The sequence below is a fragment of the Pelophylax lessonae genome (genome assembly GCF_965119305.1).
Source record: "Pelophylax lessonae genome assembly, chromosome: 3".
Classification (NCBI taxonomy): domain Eukaryota; kingdom Metazoa; phylum Chordata; class Amphibia; order Anura; family Ranidae; genus Pelophylax; species Pelophylax lessonae.
Window position 1 is genome coordinate 676,424,602 of NC_138770.1, and position 23,255 is coordinate 676,447,856.

The 23,255-nt window shown below is 46.8% G+C and overlaps 1 protein-coding gene across 1 annotated transcript in view; it reads left to right on the forward strand.

The window, feature by feature from the left end:
* Positions 1-23,255, forward strand: part of KIF6 (kinesin family member 6) — a gene marked incomplete at its 3' end in the record, with an annotated part of 381,890 nt that overhangs the window by 36,613 nt on the left and 322,022 nt on the right. The window contains exons 4-5 of the mRNA XM_082251003.1: positions 16,099-16,246; positions 22,331-22,440. Coding sequence (XP_082107129.1) covers positions 16,099-16,246; positions 22,331-22,440 — 258 coding nt within the window. The remainder of the gene's footprint in view (positions 1-16,098; positions 16,247-22,330; positions 22,441-23,255) is intronic.

Sequence of the window (23,255 nt, forward strand, 5' to 3'; positions counted from 1 at the left end):
TCCAGACTGAGAGCTGTCTAGGAAAGCTCAGTCTGTTTGCAGGGAGCTCAGTCTCAGCACAGATACAGCCATGTATGTGTAGCATGTAAGAGGTTCTGGGGAATTTAACTGCAGCTGGTTACACAGAATTCAGACTATGATATATTAGGTGAACGATGTTTACTGGTTCTGACCACATACACTTCAGTGCAATTGTGCAATTTCCAAACTACCTTCTTTAGAATTGCTAAGAACTAGCAAAAGCCTACTGATACAATCTATTGAGACTGAGACTGTATTCAATCAGATGAGCCCTTGCATTATATACACTATGTGCCCAAAGGTTTTTGTACCCCTGACCATCATTTCTTGAACTTCTTGGACATCCCATTAAAAATCATGGCCATTAATATGGAATTCCCTCCTTTTGTAGCTATAAAATCTTCCACTCCTCTGGGAAGGCTTTCTCCAAGATTTTGGAAGGTGTCTGTGGGGATTTTGTGCCCATTTTGTGAGGTCAGGTACTGATGTTGGGTGAGAAGACCTGGCTCACAATTGGTGTTCCAGTCCATCCCAATGGTGTTTGGTAGGGTTGAGGTCCAAAGGTGTTTGGTAGGGTTGGGGTTCAAAGGTGTTCAGTAGGGTTGGGGTCCAAAGGTGTTCGGCAGGTTTGGGGTCCAAAGGTGTTCGGCAGGGTTGGGGTCCAAAGGTGTTTGGTAGTGTTGAGGTACAAAGGTGTTTGGTAGTGTTGAGGTACAAAGGTGTTTGGTAGTGTTGAGGTACAAAGGTGTTTGGTAGTGCTGAGGTACAAAGGTGTTTGGTAGTGTTGAGGTCCAAGGTGTTCGGTAGTGTTGAGGTCCAAGGTGTTTGGTAGTGTTGAGGTCCAAAGGTGTTTGGTAGGATTGAGGTCCAAAGGTGTTTGGTAGGATTGAGGTCCTAAGGTGTTTGGTAGGATTGAGGTCCAAAGGTGCTTGGTAGGGTTGCGGTCCAAAGGTGTTTGGTAGGGTTGAGGTCCAAAGGTGTTTGGTAGGGTTGAGGTCCAAAGGTGTTTGGTAGGGTTGAGGTCCAAAGGTGTTTGGTAGGGTTGGGTTCCAAAGGTATTTGGTAGGGTTGAGGTCCAAAGGTGTTTGGTAGTGTTGAGGTCCAAAGGTGTTTGGTAGTGTTGAGGTCCAAAGGTGTTTGGTAGAATTGAGGTCCAAAGGCGTTTGGTAGTGTTGCGGTCCAAAGGCGTTTGGTAGTGTTGCGGTCCAAAGGCGTTTGGTAGGGATGAGGTACAAAGGTGTTTGGTAGGGTTCAGGTCCAACGCTGTTTGGTAGGGTTGAGGTCCAACGCTGTTTGGTAGGGTTGGGGTCAGGGCTCTGTGCAGGACACTCCACTTCCTCCACACCTAACTGGTCACACCATGTCTTTATGGAGCTGGCTTTGTACACAGGGGCACAGTCATGGTGGGACAGAAAAGGGTCTTCACCAAACTGTTACCACAAGGTTGGTGGAGTGCCATTGTCCACAGTGTCTTTGTATGAAGTAGTATTACCAGGACCTTTTACTGGATACACCTGCCCCCATTTGAGGGGGGGGGGGGGTTCACATACTTTTGGCCATATAATGTAGTTAATAATATTATACAGGATTTATATAACGGCAACTGCTGTACAAACTAAAGGGAGATAGTTTATATCTAAAACCATTCAATACAAAAAGATTGGGTGGGCTTTATTCCTGAGAGCTTACAATCTAAAGGGAGGGGCAAGTGTTATAAAAGGTAATAATTGTGGGGGGATTATTTGATGGAGAAAGTAAAATTTCAGTAGTTATTAGCGAGGGGATAGGTTTCCCTTAAGAGATGGGTTTTCAGAGATCACAAAAAAGTGGACAGAGTAGGAGATATCTGGACAGATTTGGAGTAGGGAGTTCCAAAGAATGGCAGAAGCTATGCAGAAGTCCAGGAGGTGACAAAAGCTAGAGAGCAGGAGGTCTTGGGAGGAATTGGGTGGTATTGGAATTGCTATTGGTGATATACAGTACTACAGGATGGCTGTTGTGGATAGCTTTGTATGAATGTTTTTTTTTTTTCTTTAGTATTTTAAGTTATATTTGTTGGGCGATAGAAAGCCGATGCAGTGATTGGCAGAGGCATGACCCGGATCTGAACCTGCAACCTCTGCTGTGTCTGGCAATATCTCTTCTTTTGAGCCATCTGAGATGCTGGACAGCTCCCTGCCTGATTTCTTAGACAACCTTGCTGTGTATCTTGTTTCTTTTGAACCCTTTGTTCATCCCATGAACTTCCTATTTAAGCCATGCCTTTGCACTTCCTGTTTGGCAGATTGTGCTCTCTCTAGTCAATATCTCGCTCTTGTCACTCCTGCTGCTGTCCATATCTTTGCTATTGCTCATGACTGACCTTTGGCTTGTTCCTCAAATACTCTTCCGTTCGATCCCAACCTGCATCCACTTGTTACCGACCTTTGGCTTGTTTACTGACTACGCTTTTGCTTAATCCCTGCCTGCTATGTCTTCTACTGGACCCCGGCTTGCTCACCTCCTGGTGGGGCGATCCAGAGGACTGCAACCTGGTATTAACACACAGCAAAACGCATCCCCACCATCAGGAGTCATGGTGAACACCAGTTGGTGCTTAGACCTTGCACCTAGGGTGAGCCTGCATCATTCACCAGGGGGGACCTGCTTGTATACCTATCCTGCTGCTTGGTGGGAACCTCTACTGCTATAACTACTGGTCTCTAAGCCTGACCCCTGACCATGACAGAGCAGTTGGTAAGGTGGATGAGTCTTGCAGAAGCATTCATGAGTGTAGAGGTAGGTCAATGAGGAGGGAGCTGCAATAGTCAAGCCCAGTATCACGTACCTGGTGATGAGCCTGACACTGTGAGGAAGGCCTCCCTTGCGCCTCCGACTCGGGACCCCTGATAGTGCAGACAGGGGACACCTGAGTGTAGAGTAGCACGAGTGCCTGGAGACTTGCTTGGAGCGGACGATGGCTACTGGTGCAGGTTGCCAGAGAAGTCCGATGAGCAGGGTGTTGAGCAGGCAGCAGGTGTCCTGGGTAACAGGAGGAGCTTCCTATGCAGGATGGACGGATCTGGGAATGACAGAAGCGTGGTAAGGCAAGCCGGGTCAGGAGCCAATCGGTAACGTAGAAGCCAGTAGGAGCAGACAAGAAGAGAGGTCACGGGACAAGCCAAGGTCGGTGCAGGTGGAGATCAGAGAATCGTCAGGACAAGCCGGGTCTGGAACTAGGAACAAGATGCAGGTAAACAGGTCACAGGTATCCAAGGCTGAAGACAAAGCAGCACTGGAGCAGTGCAATGGCTGGGTTTAAATAGTCCCTTTGGCGCCAATGTCTAACGTACGTTCGCGTGCCCGCGAACGTGCGTGCGCAGTGCACGTTCGTGTACTCGCGAACGTGCATGCGCGGTTGCGCGAGTTCGCGCATGCGCATTGGCCATTGTCCGCTTTCTGACAGGAACACGTCTTTGTACAGCAAACCTTTTCTTACACCCAGAGATAGCAAGAGATTGAATTAGTAGTTAGCTTTGAATCTAAAAATACTATTATCAGTTGTAGAAGTTTACTCATTGCTTTTACTTCTTGTCTAAAAATCCTATTTTGAGTGGGAAAAAAAAAAAAACATCCTATTGCTCACTTTTACAATGATGCAAATCTAAAAGGTCAAATGATAAAAATGTGCAAAATAATTGCTTTTTGCATCACTGTCCTTATTCTTTCTTTTTCGAGCTGATTGTTCAACCTTTTTCCCTAGAAGATGTTTCACAGAGCAGTTCCAGAACTTGTTCCTCTTGGATCCTTCGAGGGACATCTGGTCTTCATTATTATACCAGTTGCCCTTTTTTTCGCCTAATATTTATTTGTTTTGGTTTGCGATTATACATACGTCGTCCAAACTGAAGGAATGCTCTAATAATAACCTGTTGCTCGGTATTCAGGACGTCACGATCAAACCGACCCCCACGTATTACATCTTCACCTTGGCGACTTTACCAACCCGGAGGCATTGCTTGGGACTTCGTAATGGAAACAGGCAGCCCTGTGACTATGAAATGATTCTATTTTAATAACGGAAGCGGTGTTAAAATCATATTAGACCTCTAAGGGCTGTGGAACCTTTTCTCCTTGTTTGTGATGTAAATGATGTGCCCGAGGCCTGAAATAGCATAATAAACAACAAATATTTTCAGTCCTTGGATACCGATACAGAAATCTTGGATTCCACCAAATATGCAAAGCTTTGAAAAGTTCACCAGTTGAGAAGATTACGACACCGATAACATTCTTTCGGGAACAACTCACTTTAGTACTTAAGGGGCTTCTGGGTAATTTCCATTGACATGCCAGCCAAGCACCGTAACTTAACATCATGGAAGGCTAGATGGAGGTCAGGAGACCAAAAATGTGATCTCTGTGACCTACACTGACGAACTAAAAAATATTAGCTTTGAATGTAATCTTTAGTCATACAAACGCCATCAAAGCATATCTGCAAAGTGTGTTTTATGATAAAGACATGTACCCAAGCAATGTTAAACCTGTCTACACTGCAACACTGTCCTCAGCTTCCTCCTTGGTCCTGCGGCGCTGGTCTCTTATGGGTTGAAAGATGGCCTGCCTCACTCAACCTACTTCATGGACTGTAAGCTCAGGATGTTCTAAAAAAATCCTCCTTCCTCCTGCTGTTGCTAATTACTACGTGGGCAACCCTACGGGAGACTCATGACGTTCCACAGTCCAAAGTTTTTTCCGCCACCTTCAACTTTGGCACTTGCTTTCCTCTCTACGCCCAATATCTACTTACCCCTTTAACCACTTTACCACCGGAGGATTTTGCTGTCTTACGTCTGGGCCACTTTTTGCGATTCGGCACTGTGCGAATTTAACTGACAATTGTGCGGTCGTGCGACACTGTACCCAAACAAAATTGATGTCCTTTTTTTCCCACAAACAGAGCTTTCTTTTGGTGGTATTTGATCACCTGTGCGATTTTTACTTTTTGCGCTATAAACAAAAAAAGAGCGTAAATTTTGAAAAAATAACAATATTTTTCACATTTTTTTTTTTATATGAAATTCCCCCCCCAAAAAAATGTAAAAATCCAAAATTTTTTTACATTTTTGAGATAAACAGAGGTGACCAGCGCTATGGAGTTTGTGGTGTGCAATATCTTAATTTATAAGGTGTAAGTTGCCAACAACCAACCCCTAAGGGTTAAAATAGTGAAATAAGTGCAAAAGGTTGAAACGGCGCTACCTTTCAAGTGATAAAGTGCCAAGTAAATAAAATAAATAAATAGTTAGTGGTACTTTTTATATCTTGTATAAATATAAAGTGCACGAGTGATAAAAAAAAAAAAGAGTGAGAAAAATTAAAAACATTTTTGGCCAATTTGTTTTTTGCTACATATGTTTGGTAAAAAAAATCGCAATAAGCGTATTTTAATTGGTTTGCGCAAAAGTTATTGCATTTACTAACTAAGGGAAAGATTTCTGTCATTTTTGGTGTTTTTTTTTTTTTAACCACTTGCCGACTGCCTAACGCCGATCTACGTCGGCAGTCAGCCCCTCACAGGCAAAGTGACGTAGGGCTACGTCACTAGCTTGTGAGGGTCTAGGGAGCGAGCGCGCGCCGCCGGAGGCGCGCTCCCGCGCGGTCACGGACCCCCCCGCGCATGTGACCAGCGGACCCGATGCGATCGGCGGGGGAGAGGGAGAAAGTCAGGCAGCTTGTGTAAACAAGCCACCTGTCATTCTCCTCGCTGTAAAGACACTGATCACACGGATCTACTATGTAGGACCGTTGATCAGTGTCCTTACAGCTCAAGCCACAGCCAATCACAGTAGAAAGCACGCCCCTAGGGATACACACAGCCCCTCCCTCCCAAATAAAGTTAACCCCTTCACTACCAGTGTATTTTTACAGTAACAGTGCATATATATAGCACTGATTACTGTAGAAATGTCACTGGTAACCCCAAAAGTGTCACAAATGTCAGTCAAGGGTCCGATCTGTCCGCCCCAATGTCGCAGTACCGCAAAAAAAATTGCAGATCGCCGCCATTACGCGTTAAAAAAAAAAAACAACAAAAATGACAAAAATCTTTCCCTTAGTTAGTAAACGCGATAACTTTTGCGCAAACCAATCAAAATACGCTTTTTGCGATTTTTTTTTTTTTTTTTTTTTTTTTTTTTTTTTTTTTTTTACCAAACATAGGTAGCATAAAACAAATTGGCCGAAAATGTTAAAAAATTTTGATTTTTACATTTTTTTGGGGAAATTTCATATAAAAAAATGTGAAAAATATTGCTATTTTTGCAAAATTGACGCTCTTTTTTTTGTTTATAGCGCATGATCAAAAAATCGCACAGGTGATCAAATACCACCAAAAGAAATCTCTGTTTGTGGGAAAAAAAGGACGTCAAATTCATTTAGGTACAGCGTCGCATGACCGCGCAATTGTCCGTTAAAGTCACGCAGTGCCGAATCGCAAAATACCCCCTGGTCGGAATGGGGGTAAAATCTTCCGGGGCTTAAGTGGTTAACGAGTAATGGCGGCGATCTGCGTTTTTTTTTTTTTTTTGCAGGACTGCGACATTGCGGCGGACAGATCGGATCCCTTGACTGACATTTTTGACACTTTTGGGGGTACAAGTGACATTACTACAGTAATCAGTGCTATAAATATGCACTGTTAGTGTAAAAATGACACTGGCAGGGAAGGGGTTAATTTTTATTGGTGATCAAGGGGTTAATGTATGCCTGATGCTTACTGACGTGTGTGGGGGGAGGGGACTATGTGACACAAGGACAGATCGCAGGTTCAGCTATGCTGATCCCTTCAATCTGTCCCTGCCTGTCACTTAGGAGATCCGCCCGCTTTGTTTTCACAAGCAGGCAGATCTCCACACTCGATTCCCCGAGGATCGGGGAAGAGCAGCGGCGATCGCCGCCGCTCCTCCCCTGGCCCGACTCCCGCTGTGACTGAATACAGCGGGAGCGAGCCTCCGGCGGCGCGCGCACGCTGCCGAGAAGTGGGAATTTCTGGTGACGTAGGTCTACGTCGCCAGACGTTATTGAGCCACTTTGCCGCAGTAGAGCTCTAGTGAGCAGTGCGGAAGTGGTTAATAAAACTACTTTGCCTGCCAACACTCCCTGGGATCCCGGGTCTCATTTTCACTCTGTATATATCCTTAAACAGCCATCTGCCTTCCATCCCTCTCTCATATGTGACACAGTGGGAACAAGACTTGGCGTCTGAGATAGATCTGGCAGACTGAACCAGGGCCTGGTCATCTGTTGCTAAATGTTCATTTAGAACTGTCACCTTGGACGTGGCAAATAAGGTACTCCTTTGGTAGTATTGGGTTCTGGCCCACATTGCCCATGCTAATCCAACTTCAAGTGACTGCTGCTTTCGGGGGTTCTGGCCATCGCAATGATGTTTTGCATACCTGGTAGACATGCCCCAGACTATTCGGCCTCTGGTCCCAAGTATTTGGCCTTTTATACGCCCTCTTCCACCTAGCCATTCGTAGGGAGGCCAAGTTTGCTTTATTACACTGCCCCATCTCAGGCTTATTTGCTCATCAGCAAAAGTTGGCTTCTTATTTATATCAGCTAAGAGAACGATTGCCCAAGCCTGGAAAAAACCCTCAGTTCCTTTCCAGGGAGTGAAAGACCGCATAACGGCTTCGATACTTAATGAACAAATGTTTAGCATCTGTAACGACTCCCATGCTAAGTGTCTCAAGATTTGGGAACCGTGGTTGGCGTATGCTTTCCCTACCCTGTCTCTGGTCAGCGTGGGTCTCCTCTGACTGACACTGGCCCTGGTGTTCCCAAGCCCCTGTTCTCCTCCCAATGGCGGTGAGGAGGACGGTCTATGTGGACAGCTTTACCCCGGATGCCTGCATACTTAGATGTGCCTGTTTGAATCATCAACCATGTGAGTTGCCAAATGTCGAACCTTCATTAAATGTAACCATATTGCTACACTTAGAGGAGCTCTCTTCTCTTTTATACTCAGTTGTGACGTGACGCTACTTGTATATCAAGACATTGCTTGTTTATCAAGCCAAAGTTTATAAAAAATTTTGCTTGTATTGCAAAGCGCTCTCAAACCAAGGTTTTACTGTACCTGGATTTGACAGGTATCCGCTCCCCACTCCCCCCCCAAAAGATGGCAGTGGAGGGCATGACTGAAGCACTGGGGTTGGGGGTTGCTGGGAGATATCTGGGTGCACAGGGGGCACTTGGAGTCACTAGATGACATGGTGTGCACTGGGGGGGGGGGGTACTTGGAGGCGCGGGGGACACTTGGAGTCGCTAGATGACATGGTGTACACTGGTGGGTGCTTAGACACAAGGGTGTGCTTGGAGTCACTAGATGACAAGGTGTGCACTGGGGGGGTGCTTGGAGTCACGGGGGGACACTTGGAGTCGCTAGATGACATTGTGTGCACTGGGGTGGGGGGATTGCTGGGAGACCTCTTGGTGCACAGGGGGCATTTGGAGTCACTAGATGACATGGTGTGCACTGGGGGGGGGTTTGGAGTCACGGAGGGAGACTTAAAGTTGCTAGATGACATGGTGTGCACTGGGGGGTGCTTAGGTATGCTTGAAGTCTCCAGATGACATGGTGTGCACTAGGGTGGGGGGTTCATGGAGTCATGGGGGGGATGGGGGGGACACTTGGAGTCGCTAGATGACATGGTGTGCACTGGGGGGTGCTTAGACACAAGGGTGTGCTTGAAGTCATTAGATGACAAGGTGTGCACTGGGGGGGTGCTTGGAGTCACGGGGGGACACTTGGAGTCGCTAGATGACATTGTGTGCACTGGGGTGGGGGGATTGCTGGGAGACCTCTTGGTGCACAGGGGGCATTTGGAGTCACTAGATGACATGGTGTGCACTGGGGGGGGGGTTTGGAGTCACGGAGGGAGACTTGAAGTTGCTAGATTACATGGTGTGCACTGGGGGGTGCTTAGGTATGCTTGAAGTCTCCAGATGACATGGTGTGCACTAGGGTGGGGGGTTCATGGAGTCATGGGGGGGATGGGGGGGACACCTGGAGTCGCTAGATGACATGGTGTGCATTGGGGGGGGTGCTTGGAGTCACGGGGGGACACTTGGAGTCGCTAGATGACATGGTGTGCACTGGGGGGGGGGTGCTTAGAGACACATGGGTGTGCTTGGAGTCACCAGATGTCATGGTGTGCACTAGGGTGGGGGGGTTCATGGAGTCACGGGGGGGGGGGGGGACACACCAGGAGTCGCTAGATGACATGGTGTGCATTGGGGGGGGGGGGTGCTTGGAGTCATCGGGGGACACTTGGAGTTGCTAGATGACATGGTGTGCGCTGGGGGGTGCTTAGAGACACAGGGGTGCGCTTGGAGTCACAAGATGACATGGTGTGCACTGGGTGGGTTGCTGGGAGACATCTGGGTGCACAGGGGGCACTTGGAGTCACTAGATGACACGGTGTGCACTGGGAGAGCATGCAAACAAGCAGACCTCCGCTGTAAGATCTGTGCATGGTATACCGCCATTTGTAGTATTACGGTAGGGGGTAACGCACCTACTATGGATCTCCGCACAGCGCACATCGTTTGCGTTGCAGCTGGACTGTGCTAAAAAATAAAGGACCCTTATTTAGTGCACTGAGCTGTGCTGCCATTCAAACCGCCTTCCCATAGTGTTCACTAGCACAGAATATTGGTGGGTGTTAGCACAGCGCTTAGTACTGGATGGACCCCTAGGCACCCATAGGATCACCTTGTGCAGGTTTCTCACCCCTGTATTACTTTCTCTTTATTTTCCAAAATGATTGATAGGAGCGAGCTATGACAGCGAGCAAACCCTGCGCGGGAACACGGTGTACCTGATCATAATGTATGTGGATTGGAGAGCTTTGTGGTTGTTGGCATAAAATACCAGTAACATAGCAAAGATATCTCACATTCACACAAAGGCAAGTATGTATGAATAATAATGCAAAAATGTGCAAAACAGGCCTACAGTTCATACAACCCGAAATAGCACAACCACAAACCATGGCAATAACAAAAACCCCGATCTACATTGTATCTGATAAAATAAATTAAAGCGTAACTCCAGACAAAACTTTATTTTTTGTGAAGATTGGAAACAGATAGCTTTTATTTGCCGCGTGTCCTTCTTACATTTTGTGCGGTCACCAGGACAGGAAGTGAACGGAATCTTTCCATTGGGGACACAGGCAGTACAAGGCTCTTTTGGTTTAATAAAGGTTTATTAAAGTTTTGACAATTGCATAAAAGAAGGTAAAGCAAAAGAAAGGAGCACAGGCAAAGAAACCAATACATCAACTATACTGTTTTTGGTCTATGTACAAAACGCTTTGATTTGAATTTTCAGTTCAAAGAACCCCAATAACTGCTGTCTGTACTGAATTGTCTGCATATTATAAAACCACCAATGTAGTAAAAACAACCCACGCTCTGAAAACACGTTATGGAGGCCCCAATATTTGTGTAATAATTGAAATAAAAATATGCCTGCCATTCCTCTCTTTTTAATGTGTTATAGATTAGGTCTAAACCAGAAAAAAAAAATCCCTTTTGCCAATTGTCATGGACAGTGGTCCATATTCACTGAGAGAGGGACTGTCCGGATGTTGCTGGAGGATATCTGAGGCTGCATGGAGACACCGGTAACCAGGAGGCTTATGGGAGCGCACTGGAGATACCAGGGCACACTTCAAATCACTAGATAAATGGTGTGCACTGGGGTAGGGAGGGGGGGTTTGGAGACACCTGGGTGCACAGGGGGTACTTGGAGTCACTGGATGACATGGTGTGCACGGGGGGTGGGGTGCTTAAAGACACATGGGTGCGCTTGGGCACTTGGAGTCACTGGATGGCATGGGGTGCACTGGGGGTTGCTTGGAGTAAGTGGGGGACACTTGGAGTCGTTAGATGACATGGTGTGCACTGGGGTGGGGTGCTTGAAGTCACTAGATGACATGGTGTCCACTTGGAGGTGCTGAGAGACATCTGGGTGCAGAGGGGAACACTTGAAGTCACTAGATGACAAGGTGTGCACTAGGGTGGGAGGGGGGTGCTGGGAGACGTCTGGGTGCACAGAGGGCACTTGGAGTCACTGGATGGCATGGGGTGCACTGGGGGTTGCTTGGAGTAAGTGGGAGACACTTGGAGTCACTAAATGACATGGTGTGCACTGGGGTGGGGGTGCTTGGAGTCACTAGATGACATGGTGTGCACTGGGGTGGGGGTGCTTTGAGTCACTAGATGACATGGTGTCCACTTGGAGGTTCTGGGAGACATCTGGGTGCAGAGGGGAACACTTGGAGTCACTAGATGACAAGGTGTGCACTAGGGTGGGAGGGGGGTGCTGGGAGACATCTGGGTGCACAGGGCGCACTTGGAGTCTCTAGATGGTATGGTGTGCACTGGGGCGGGGGTTTCCTGGGAGACATCTGGGTACACAGGGTCCCATTTGGAGTTGCTAGATGACATTGGGTGCACTGGGGGGGGTGCTGGGAGTCACAGGGGGACACTTGGAGTCGCTAGATAACATGGTGTGTGCTGGGGGGTGTTTAGAGACACAGGGGTGTGCTTGGGGGTCACTAGATAACATGGTGTGCACTGGGGGGGGGGGTTGCTGGGAGACATCTGGGTGCACAGGGGGCACTTGGAGTCACTAGATGACATGGGGTGCATTGGGGGTGCTTGAAGTCACGGGGGGACACTTGGAGTGACTAGATTATATGGGGTGCACTGGGGGTGCAAGTAGACACTGGAGAGCACATGGAGTCACTAGATGACATGGGGTGCCCTGGGGGGTGCTTGAAGTCATGGTGTCACTGGGGGGGGGGGGGGACATTTGGAGACGCTAGAGGACATGGGGGTGCAAGTAGACACTGGAGAGCACGTGGAGTCACTAGATGACATGTTGGCAAGTTCAAAAGCACAATTGAAATAAAATAATTTTATTGAAAATAAAGAAAATCGAAACCTAAACGACCTCTTTGCTTTTACCAGCGATGTTTAGATTGGAGACGGGGCGTCTTTAAGAGGAAATCCATAGATGGTGTAAATGGCGCACGCGTTGTCCTCTCGTGTTGCGTTCGCGGATTTCATGTCCCAGCTGTGGAGAACTCGCTGACCCGCCGTCTCCTGTAATTTATTCAGCTGAAATATCTCTTTTCCTCCATTTAGTTCCAGTTAATTTAGACTCAAACAAAAATATAGATCTAAAAATACCCAGAAAAAGTCCAGTGGTCTGTGATGTCACTCTCTGCGCTAGAAGAACAAACGCCAAAAATACAACCCCCCCTCCCCCCCCCCCCCCCCTTCTTCTGTGACATTTGCTGCCTTGTTTCCTTATTAAGTTACATTTATTCTCCCCCCCATAAAACAAAATGACATTTTTGTTAAGGGGTGAAGCAGAACTCCAGCCCCCCCCCCCCCAGTCTTGCACAGTCGTACCGACTCCTCTCCTGGACTGGGACGGCTTCCTCTGATTTCACCGCACACTGTGAGCTTCTCACCATGTGCATTAGAAGCTGCGGCAAGTCAGACCGAGCCCCACCTCATTTCCTCGATGGAGGACGTCCAGCATCGTCTTGCCCTTTCCTTCCCAGCCAATCCCATTCACTACCAAAAACCGATTTGTTATTGCAAAAAAAAAAATAATTTTGTTAATTTCAAAATAATGTTGATGTTTGGTAATTTGGTGAACCTGAACTTCATTTATCACTGCCCGTCATCTGCTTGACCTCCCGCGCTGCACACTTAGAAGCTGGGAGACATCTTGTGACAATGGGTCTTTGACAAACTAGAAAAACAAGGTGACCTCCGACCCTCTGCCATGGCAGCTCCTATGTATTCTATCCTCAAATGGTAAAGCTGAACTCCGGGCTCAAAAATGTCATTGTAATATATTCCTCAATGGCTCCAAAGGATATAAATTCACTTTGTGTGCACCACATGTCTTTACAGCCCCAGATATTGCCTTGTAAAAGTAGCAGTGACATCATCGCTGTGCATGGCCTCTGCAGAGAGCAGTGTTGTGGGAGGGGCTCATTAATCCCACCCACTATATAAAGCAACAGGAGGAGGCGGAGACAAGACCAGTCACCCTGCACAAGGAGAGCAAGAGAGAGCAGAATTGTGGGAGGGGCCCAGCAGGCTCCACCCACTAGGGGTTGCTGTAGAAAATTACAGGAGGGGGCCAAGACAAGAGCAGCCCCCGTGCACAAGGAGAGAGAGAGAGCAGAACTGTGGGAGGGGCCCATCAGGCTCCACCTACTAGGGGCTGATGTAGAAAACTACAGGTGGGGGCGAAGACCAGACCAGCCCCCTTGTACAAGGGAAGAGAGCCAAGCTGTGGGAGGGGCCCAGCAGGCTCCACCTACTAGGGACTGCCGTAGAAAACTGCAGGAGGGGGCCAAGACAAGAGCAGCCCCTGTTCACAAGGAGAGAGAACGAACAGAACTGTGGGAGGGGCCTAGCAGGCTCCACCTACTAGGGGCTGCCGTAGAAAACTGCAGGAGGGGGCGAAGACCAGACCAGCCCCCTTGTACAAGGGGAAAGAGCAGAACTATGGGAGGGGCCCAGCAGGCTCCACCCACTAGAGGGTGCCGTAGAAAACTACAGAAGGGGGGTGGAGACAAGACCAGCCCCCATGCACAAGTAGAGAGAGAGCAGAACTGTGGGAGGGGCCCAGCAGGCTCCACCCACTAGAGGCTGCCATAGAAAACTACAGAAGGGGGTAAGACAAGACCAGTCTCCTTGTACAAGAGGAGAGAGCAGAACTGTGGGAGGGGCCCAGCAGGCTCCATCTACTAGGGGCTGCCGTAGAAAACTACAGGAGTGGGGTGGAGACCAGACCAGCCCCCCCTGCACAAGGAGAGAGCACAGCAGTGAGCGGTCTTTATTACAGGAAGTCTCACAGTGAATTACTGCACAGATCTGGAAGCATAGGCGTTCACAGAGGGTGTGCCAGGTGTGCCTGGGCACACCCTAATCACTGGGTGTGATGCCCATTCCCCCTATTGCCTGATCTCCCCCCCCCCCCCCTCCCCATGTTGCACTCCAAAAATGGAGAGTGGGGAGAGGGCCAAGAAAATCTCATTTACCGGCCCCTTCCTTTTCTAAATGAACACAGTAAACACACTCACTGTGTTAATTCATAACTGAAGCATAGTAAACTGTGTTTGTGAATGAACAGGAGGCAACTCAGCACACAGCACTTCCCATTCATTCACTGTCCAGTGCAGCTGAGGCTGCAGAGAAAGGCGTGTGTGTTTTGAGCTTTGGGGTGCACACCTACAGTGAATCTGCGCTTCACTTTTTCCACATTTTGTTATGTTACAGCCTTATTCCAAAACTGATTGCATTCATTATTTTTCTCAACACTCTTCATACAATCCCCCATAATGACAATGTGACACTCAAACTTTAACTCCGGTGTATCCTGATTCCACTGATCATCCTTAATCCTTGATTTGGAAATGCACACACCTGTCTATAGAAGGTCCCACAGTTAACAGTGCATGTCAGAGCACAAACCAAGCCATGAAGTCCAAGGAATTGTCTGTAGACCTCAGAGACAGGATTGTATGGAAGCACAGATCTGGGGAGGGGTACAGAAAAATGTCTGCATCATTGAAGGTCCCAATGAGCACAGTGGCTTCCATCATTCGTAAATAGAAGAAGTTTGGAACCACCAGGACTCTTGCTAGAGCGGACCGCCCAGCCAAACTGAGCGATCGGGGGAGAAGGGCCTTAGTCAGGGAGGAAGAACCTGATGGACACTCTGACAGAGCTCCAGCATTTCCTAATGGAGAGAGGAGAACCATCCAGAAGAACAACCATCTCTGCAGCACTCCACCAATCGGGCCTGGATGGTAGAGGGGCCAGAAAGGAGGCCACTCCTCAGTAAAAGGCACATGACAGCCCACCTGGAGTTTCTCAAAAGGCACCTGAAGGACTCTCAGACCATGAGAAACAAAATTCTCTGGTCTGATGAAACAAAGATTGAACTCTTTGGCCTGAATGGGAAGCGTCATGTCTGGAGGAGACCAGGCACCGCTCATCACCTGGTCAATACCATCCCTACAGTGAAGCATGGTGGTGGCAGCATCATGGTGTGGGGATGTTTTTCAGCGGCAGGAACTGGGAGACTAGTCAGGATTGAGGGAAAGATGAATGCAGCAATGTACAGAGATATCTTTGATGAAAACCTGCTCCAGAGCGCTCTGGACCTCAGACTGGGGGCGAAGGTTTATCTTCCAACAGGACAATGACCCTAAGCACACAGCCAAGATAACAAAGGAGTGGATATGGGACATCTCTGTGAATGTCATTGAGTGACCCAGCCAGAGCCCAGACTCGAACCCGATTGAACATCTCTGGAGAGATCTGAAAATGGCTGTGCACCGACTCTCCCCATCCAACCTGATGGAGCTTGAGAGGTCCTGCAAAGAAGAATGGGAGAAACTCCCCAAAAATAGGAGTGCCAAGCTTGTAGCATCATACTCAGAAATACTTGAAGCTGTAATTGGAGCCAAAGGAGCTTCACCAAAGTATTGAGCAAAGGGTGTGAATACTTATGTACATGGGATTTTTTTTTGTTTATTTTTAATAAATTTGCAAAGATTTCAAACAAATTTCTTTCTTGTTGTCATTATGGGGGATTGTTTGTAGAATTTGAGGAAAATAATGAATTTAATCCATTTTGGAATAAGGTTGTAACATAACAAAATGTGGAAAAAGGGAAGCGCTTTGAATACTTTCCGGATGCACTGTATGTCTGAAAAAATGCGCAAAGCTCACCGAGATTCCAGAAAAATACACATGATGAATGGATTTAGAGGATATTTACTGATCTTGGAGTTCCGGTGCTCCATAGTAATAAGTGATTCCCGGCAGTAAGAAGATCCTGAACTGTCAATGCTCTCCAAGAAACGTTCTAGCTCTGCTATAATCTGAATATCTCCTCACTTTACCTTCAATTGAATCCACAGATCTAGTGTGATGTCATGGAGATCTCATGTTTAAATTTCTTCTTTATCTCTGCAGTGTCCTCACCGGCTACAATGGCACCATATTTGCCTATGGGCAGACCGGCAGCGGCAAAACCTTCACCATTACCGGAGGAGCCGAGCGGTACAATGACAGAGGAATCATCCCCAGGACCCTGTCCTATATATTCGAGGAGTTCCAGAAGGTGAAAACTGACTTTTTTTTTTTTTTTTTTAACCACTTAAAGCGGAGTTCCAGTCTTTTTTTAAGCTTATTAAAGTCAGCAGCTACAAAATAGGTACCTGCTGACTTTTAACCACTTAAGCCCCAGCCCTATTTCGGACACTTTTTGTTTTACAAGTTAAAATCAGTATTTTTTCCTAGAAAACTACTCAGAACCCCCAAACATTATATATATTTTTTTTAGCAAAGACTCTGGAGAATAAAATGTCGGTCATTGCAATATTTTTTGTCACATGTGTGGTTTGAACAGCGATTTCATTCGCGGCTCGACTTCCGTGTACGTTTTTTTTTTGTGTGCGAGCTAGCGGTGACGGGGGCGGCTAAAATTTATTTATTTTTTTTCCTATTTATTTATTTATTTTTTTTAACTTTATTACAGGTTTTTTTTTAAAAAAAAATTTGATCACTTTTATTGCTGTCACAAGCAATGTAAACATCCCTTGTGACACCAATATGCAGTGACAGGTACTCTTTATGGAGGGATCGAGGGTCTAAAAGACCCCAAACCCCTCCACTGCACTTCCATGTATGCAAAATGCTGAAAACGGCGTTTTTGCATACAGCCGTTTTTTAAAACTGCCGCCTTTTGCAGCACAGTAACCCGGAAGTGATATCATGGACGCCGCCTCCGGGTTACGTCATCGGAGACCCGATCGATGCAGTTTCCGGCTTTGATCGGGACTCCATCCAGCCGGCGGACGTGCCGGCTGGGTTCTCGGGGCTCCCGTCCCAAAGTCCCGCTCACCCGGGTAACGATTGAGCGGCTCCCGAGCCGCATCGGTCAGTACCGACGGAAAGCCGACCGTCGGCTGTTAACCACGGTACCGGGATGGTGTCTCTAGCTAGAGGCATCATCCCGGTATACTACCGCAAAGTCTGCCGACGTAGATCTACGTTAGTACGCGGTAAGTGGTTAAAGACCGGGCCTATTTCTGACACTTGTTTAAAATAATTTTTTTATTTTTTTTGCTAGAAAATTACTTAGAACCCCCAAACGTTTATATATTTTTTGTTAGCAGAGACCTTAGAGAATAAAACGGCGGTTGTTGCAATATTTTTTTATCACACTGTATTTGCGCAGCGGTCTTCCAAACGCAATTTTATTTGGAAAAAATTCACTTTTCTTAATTTTAAAATAAGGAAACAGTAAAGTTAGCCCAATTTCTTTCTAGAATGTGAAAGATGATGTTACGATGAGTAAATTGATACCCAACATCTCATGCTTCAAAATTGCGCATTGCTCACGGAATGGCGACAAACATTGGTACTTAAAAATCCCCATAGGAGACACTTTAAATATTTCTACAGGTTACCAGTTTAGAGTTACAGAGGAGGTCTAGGGCTCAAATTATTTTTCTTGTTCTAACAATCTCGGCTATATCTCACATGTGTGATTTGATTGAACTCCGTTTACATATGTGGGCGGGACTTTTGTATGCTTTTCGCCATATGTGCGCGAGCTAACGGGGACAGGATTTTTTTTTTTCCCTATTTATTTTATCTATTATTTTTTATTTTTACAGTTTAAAAAAAAAAATAAATGTGATCATTTTTATTCTTATTACAAGGAATGTAAACATCCCTTGTAATAGAAATAAGCAGGACAGGACCTCTTTATTGTGAGATTTGGGGTCAGAAAGATCTCACACCTCGCAACTACACAAAAAAAAAAAAAAAAAAAAAAAGTCTTTTTTTTTTTTTTTTTTCAAAAAAAATTGGCTCTTTAAATCCGTTGCTAGGAGATGACGTTTGACGTCAATCTGGTCCTCCAAGACCATAGAGTGGAGTGGGGGCCACCTTGCCCTTGACTTGACTTCCTGCCTGTGAGGAACGCGGACCGGATCGTTTTCCCCCTGCCTGCGGGTCTGGTAAGCTGGGAAAACGACCGGAAAGCAGCGGGAAGGGGGGGGGGGCGCCTCTCCCGCCGCACTGTAAGGGTGATCCAGAGGGGAATCCGCCGCTGGGACCAACCTTATCTGAAAGGGGACCGCCGGCAGTTTAAAAAAATACCAGGGTTAGGGCAGCTATCTGCTATCTGCTGCCTTAACCCCAGTATTTAACGTCAAAGTACCAAGGTATAACTGCGGACGGAACAGAAGGGGTTAATAAACACACGCACCTGTCCCACGATCCAGCAATACGGCCGCCCAAAGCCTCACTCTTCTCTCTCGCTCTCTCGCCTCTCCCCCGCGCTGGCATCACAAGTGTGTGACAGCTTGCGGCTTCACAGCCAGGTGCGCACTGCGCATGCGCGAGTTACGCTGCGCCTCCTCAGTGTTCCAGAAGATTGCAGGGAGGGAGGGGAAGAGGAGAACTTCCGCTAGAGCCACCTAGGCAGCCTGAGCAGTAGTGGGAGCTGGGTACCTGTCTAAACTAGGGTCCCCCCCCCAAAAAAAAAAAAAAATGACATGCCAAAGTGGCATGTCAGGGGGTGAGGAGTGCTTAAAGCGGAGTTCCTCTGGTTTTTGTGTTTATTAAAAGTCAGCAGCTACAAAAAGTGTACCTGCTGACTTTTAATAAACACACTCACCTGTCCCACGGTCCAGCGATGCGGCCAATGGGAGCCCCGGTTCTCTCCGTCTTCTCCCCGCGTCGCTGGCATCTCTAGTGTGGGCACCCGGCTGTGACAGCTTGCTGCTTCACAGCCAGGTGCACACTGCGCATGCGCAAGTCGCGCTGCGCGTCGTGACAGGCCAGGCAATCTCCTGGGACCTGTGACGTGTCCCAGAAGATTGCAGGGAGGGGGAGAGGAGAACTTCCACCCGAGCTGCCTAGGTGCCCAGAGTGGAAGTGGGAGTGAGTACCTGTCAAATCTAGGTACCCCACTCCCCCAAAAAAAATATGATATGCCAAATGGGGCATGTCAGGGGGTCGGGACCACTTAAAGCAGAAGTTCCACTTTTTGGTGGAACTCCGCTTTAAGGACCAAGCCTATTTGACGCTTACAAGTTAAAATCAGTACACCGTAATAGTAGTGATATCATTTTATAGAACCCCCAAACATTATATTTTTTTAGCAAAGATTTTGGAGAATAAAATGGCGGTCGTTGCAATATTTTATGTCACACAGTATTTGCGCAGTGGTCTTTCAAGCACAATCTTTTAAGAAAAAAATAAATTTCACTGAAATAAAAAAAAAAAACTAAACAGTAAAGGTAGCCCGTTTTTTTTTATTTATTTATTGTTTGTATATTGTGAAAGATTATGTCACGCCAATTAAAAAGAAACCTAACGTTCCGGTTTAAAATTGCGCACACTCATGGAATAGCGACAAACCACGGTACTTAAAAATCTCCATAGGCGACGCTTTAAAAAATGTTAACGGTTACCAGTTTAGAGTCACAGAGGAGGAGTTTTGCTAGAATTATTGCCCTCGCTCTGACGATCTCAGCCATACCTCACATTTGTGATTTGAACAACGTTTACATTTGCGGGCGCAACTTACTTATGCGTTTTCTTTGGGACAGGGGCGCTTTAATTTTTTATTTTTTTTCCTATTTATTATATTTTTTATTTTTTCACTGTCCCTTTAAAAAAAAAAAAAAAATCTGATCACTTTTATTCCTGTCACAAGGAATGTTAACATCGCTTGTGACAGTAATAGGCAAGTGACAGGTACTCTTTATGGAGGGATCGGGGATCTAAAAGACCCCCAAATCCCTCCTTTGCAAGCCAAAATCTGCGTTTTTGAATACTGTCTTTTTTTTTTTTTATTAAATCGGCGCCATTGACAGCCGAGTAAATCGGAAGTGATGTCACGTCGGGGTTAATACATCGGAGACCGGCTGAAGCCGATTCCGGCTTTGTTCGGGACTCTGACCAGCCGGTGGACGTGTCGGATGGTTGCTCGGGTCTCCCGGTGGGGCGAGAAGGATTGGGGTGATCAGTTTCCTTTTTTGTTTTTGTGTAATGTATCTGACTGCGAATCACATACAGAGAGTTTCCAAAGTTTATTGAAGTCCGTTGTACAAAAGTATAAAAGTCGATAAGGCCCCGTTCACACAGGGGCGATCCGACTTCGGGGGGGCGACCTCCGAGGTCGCGGTGCGAGCAGCGCGCCGCGACCTCGGAGCGGCCGCCACGGACTTCATAACATTGAAGTCTATGGCAGTCGCCTCCGGGTTGCCCCAAAGAAGCTCCGGACCCTTTTTCTAAGTCGGAGCGACTTGTGTCTCTCCTATTAGAACGGGTCCGCAGCTTCCCTATGGAAGGCGACATACGGCGACCTGTGAGGCGACCAGGTCGCCACACAGGTCGCCCCAGTGTGAACCGGCACTTAATGATCCCATCCACAGTGATTATGAAAAGTCTTGTAAATATGGATTATAGCCACAAATACAACTATAAAACAACGAGAGTCTCTTGGGAATCTCTTTACATAAAATCGTAGATAATAATAAACTTTTTGGAAAAAAATAAAAATAAAATCGTAGATAGAGGCAAACATACATTGGTCAATCAAATATATATGGCACACTCTAAAAAGGAATATACTGTGGACCCATACAATAAAATGCAATCAAAATTTGTCATAGAAACAGTTAAGAGTCCATGATAAGTGAAGGGTTTCTGTCCTTAGTGGCTGCCAGCTGGAGCAAGGAGAAGCTCTGGAACACAAGAATGGAGAAGAAGCAGCGCCATCTAAGTGTAGCAATGAAAGGTTTATTCGGAAATATAAAATTTGCACTCACAAGATTCGATTTAAAACCAGCGTGGTATGTGGTTGTAACGGAACCGCAACCCACACTGTGCTTGTGGACTTCCATCAGTATACGGCTTCCTCCCAGTCGTGAACATAGATATCAGATTTTCCAGCTGCCCCCATACAAAGCTAGCCGACAACTTAGCTTGTACTGGAATCTTCTCCTTTTTTTGAGCAGTTTCACACTCAATTTATACACACATGAGCACATCCCCCTCCTGATCAGATTACCACACACAGGTCAGGGGTTGCCTGATTACATTATCAGTGGTGTAGTGGTTAGCACTTTCACCTAGCAGCAAGAGGGTCACTGGTTCGAATCCCAACCACGACACTACCTGCCTGGAGTTTGCATGTTCTCCCTGTGCCTGCGTGGGTTTCCTCCAGGTACTCCGGTTTCCTCCCACACTCCAAAGACATGCTGGTAGGTTAATTGCATCCTGTATAAAAAACAAATTGGCCTAACTATGTATGTATGTATGAATGTGAGTTAGGGACCTTAGATTGTACGCTCCTTGAGGGCAGGGACTGATGTGAATGTGTGATGTATATGTAAAGTGCTGCGTAAATTGACAGCGCTATACAAGTACCTGAAATAAAAATAAAAATTATCATATGCAGATGAAATTGTATACAGAAATAGAATTGACCTGAACTAATTATCTACCCATCTGGACAGAATAATATGTGAGTTCATTAACAATTAACAATGGGACAAACAGGCTTGACAGAATCCACATCTCACCTCATTACACAAACAATAGGGAGAGCCTGTCTCTGACATTGACGTTCAATACACATTAGCATAAGTGTAAACACAGAACCCCATTTTAAACAATTCAAACCATTAAGTATCTGTCTTTCACTGGAGTACCGTCCCAGTGGTAAGGTTTATCTGCTCTGCCCCCGGGAGGTGCTTGTGCATCCAGATGGTGGTGGCTGCCGCGGGTCTGTAGCGCTGGTGGCTCCCAGTGTTTCCTCCAGGCTCAGCGGCGCTCATTAATGCTCAAAAGGACACCAGAGCGCGGGTGACATCACTTCTGGAGAGCCTGATGGAGGAGCACGCATGCCTCGACCATGCGATACTCCTGCTGACCCTGCACCCGGAAATGTCACTCACAGTCTCAAGTCCTCTCAAGCATTGCCAAGTGCCGCCAAGCCTGGAGGAAACGCTGGAAGCCACCAGCGCTATGGACCCGTGGCAGCCACCACCATCTGAAAGCACAAGCACCTCTGCACAGAGGGAACGATTTCTCTGTTTCTCATCCCTGCAAAGCAGTATTGTAACATTTCTGTACAGATCTTACTCTCCGTCTCCTCATTGTATCCTCTTCCTCCAAACAGGACAGCAGTAAAGTGTACACCCTCCACATCTCCTACCTGGAGATCTACAATGAGTGCGGCTACGATCTGCTCGACCCCAGACACGAGGCCTCCAAGCTGGAAGATCTCCCGTAAGTCTCCGTTATCTGCTTCATAGGTATTAAGTTACCGCTTGCTTCCAGGTCTCCATCACTGGCTGCTGTCAGCGGACGGGCGGAGATGATGTCACTCCCGCATATGTGCAGGATCGGCAAAGCATGTCTCTTTTTATTAAAATCCTGCCTGTTCACCGATTTTTATTTCTTGGCTTAAAGTTCCACTTTAAGGCTGATCTCCAAAAACACAAAATTTCATTTAAATAGATTCCTCAAGAGCCACAAAGGATATCTATAAACTTTTTGTGTTTCAAATGCCTTTTTAAACCACGATATTACCTTGTAAAATTAGCAGTGACACCATCATACTGTACCTAAACTGTGCAGAGAGCAGAGCCATGATTGGACAGTGTTGCGCTGACATCGCTGTGATTGGACAGTGTAATGCTGACAGTGCTGTGATTGGACAGTGTAATGCTGACAGTGCTGTGATTGGACAGTGTAATGCTGACAGTGCTGTGATTGGACAGTGTAATGCTGACAGTGCCTTGATTGCACAGTGGAGAGCTCAAAGTGCTATGATTGGATAATTTGGTGTTAACAGATCTGATTGGACAGTTTGCGCTTATCATGCCCATGATTGGATGATTTGGTGGTGACACTGCCCTTATTGGATGTTTTAGTGGTGACAGTGCCATGATTGGATGATCTAGTGGTGACAGTGCCCTTATTGGATGTTTTAGTGGTGACAGTGCCTATGATTAAATGACTTAGGCCCCATGCACACGGGGCGTTAGAAAAAACGTACGTCAAAGTTAGTTCTGACGCCGGAAAAAGCAGCTGTAAAAACG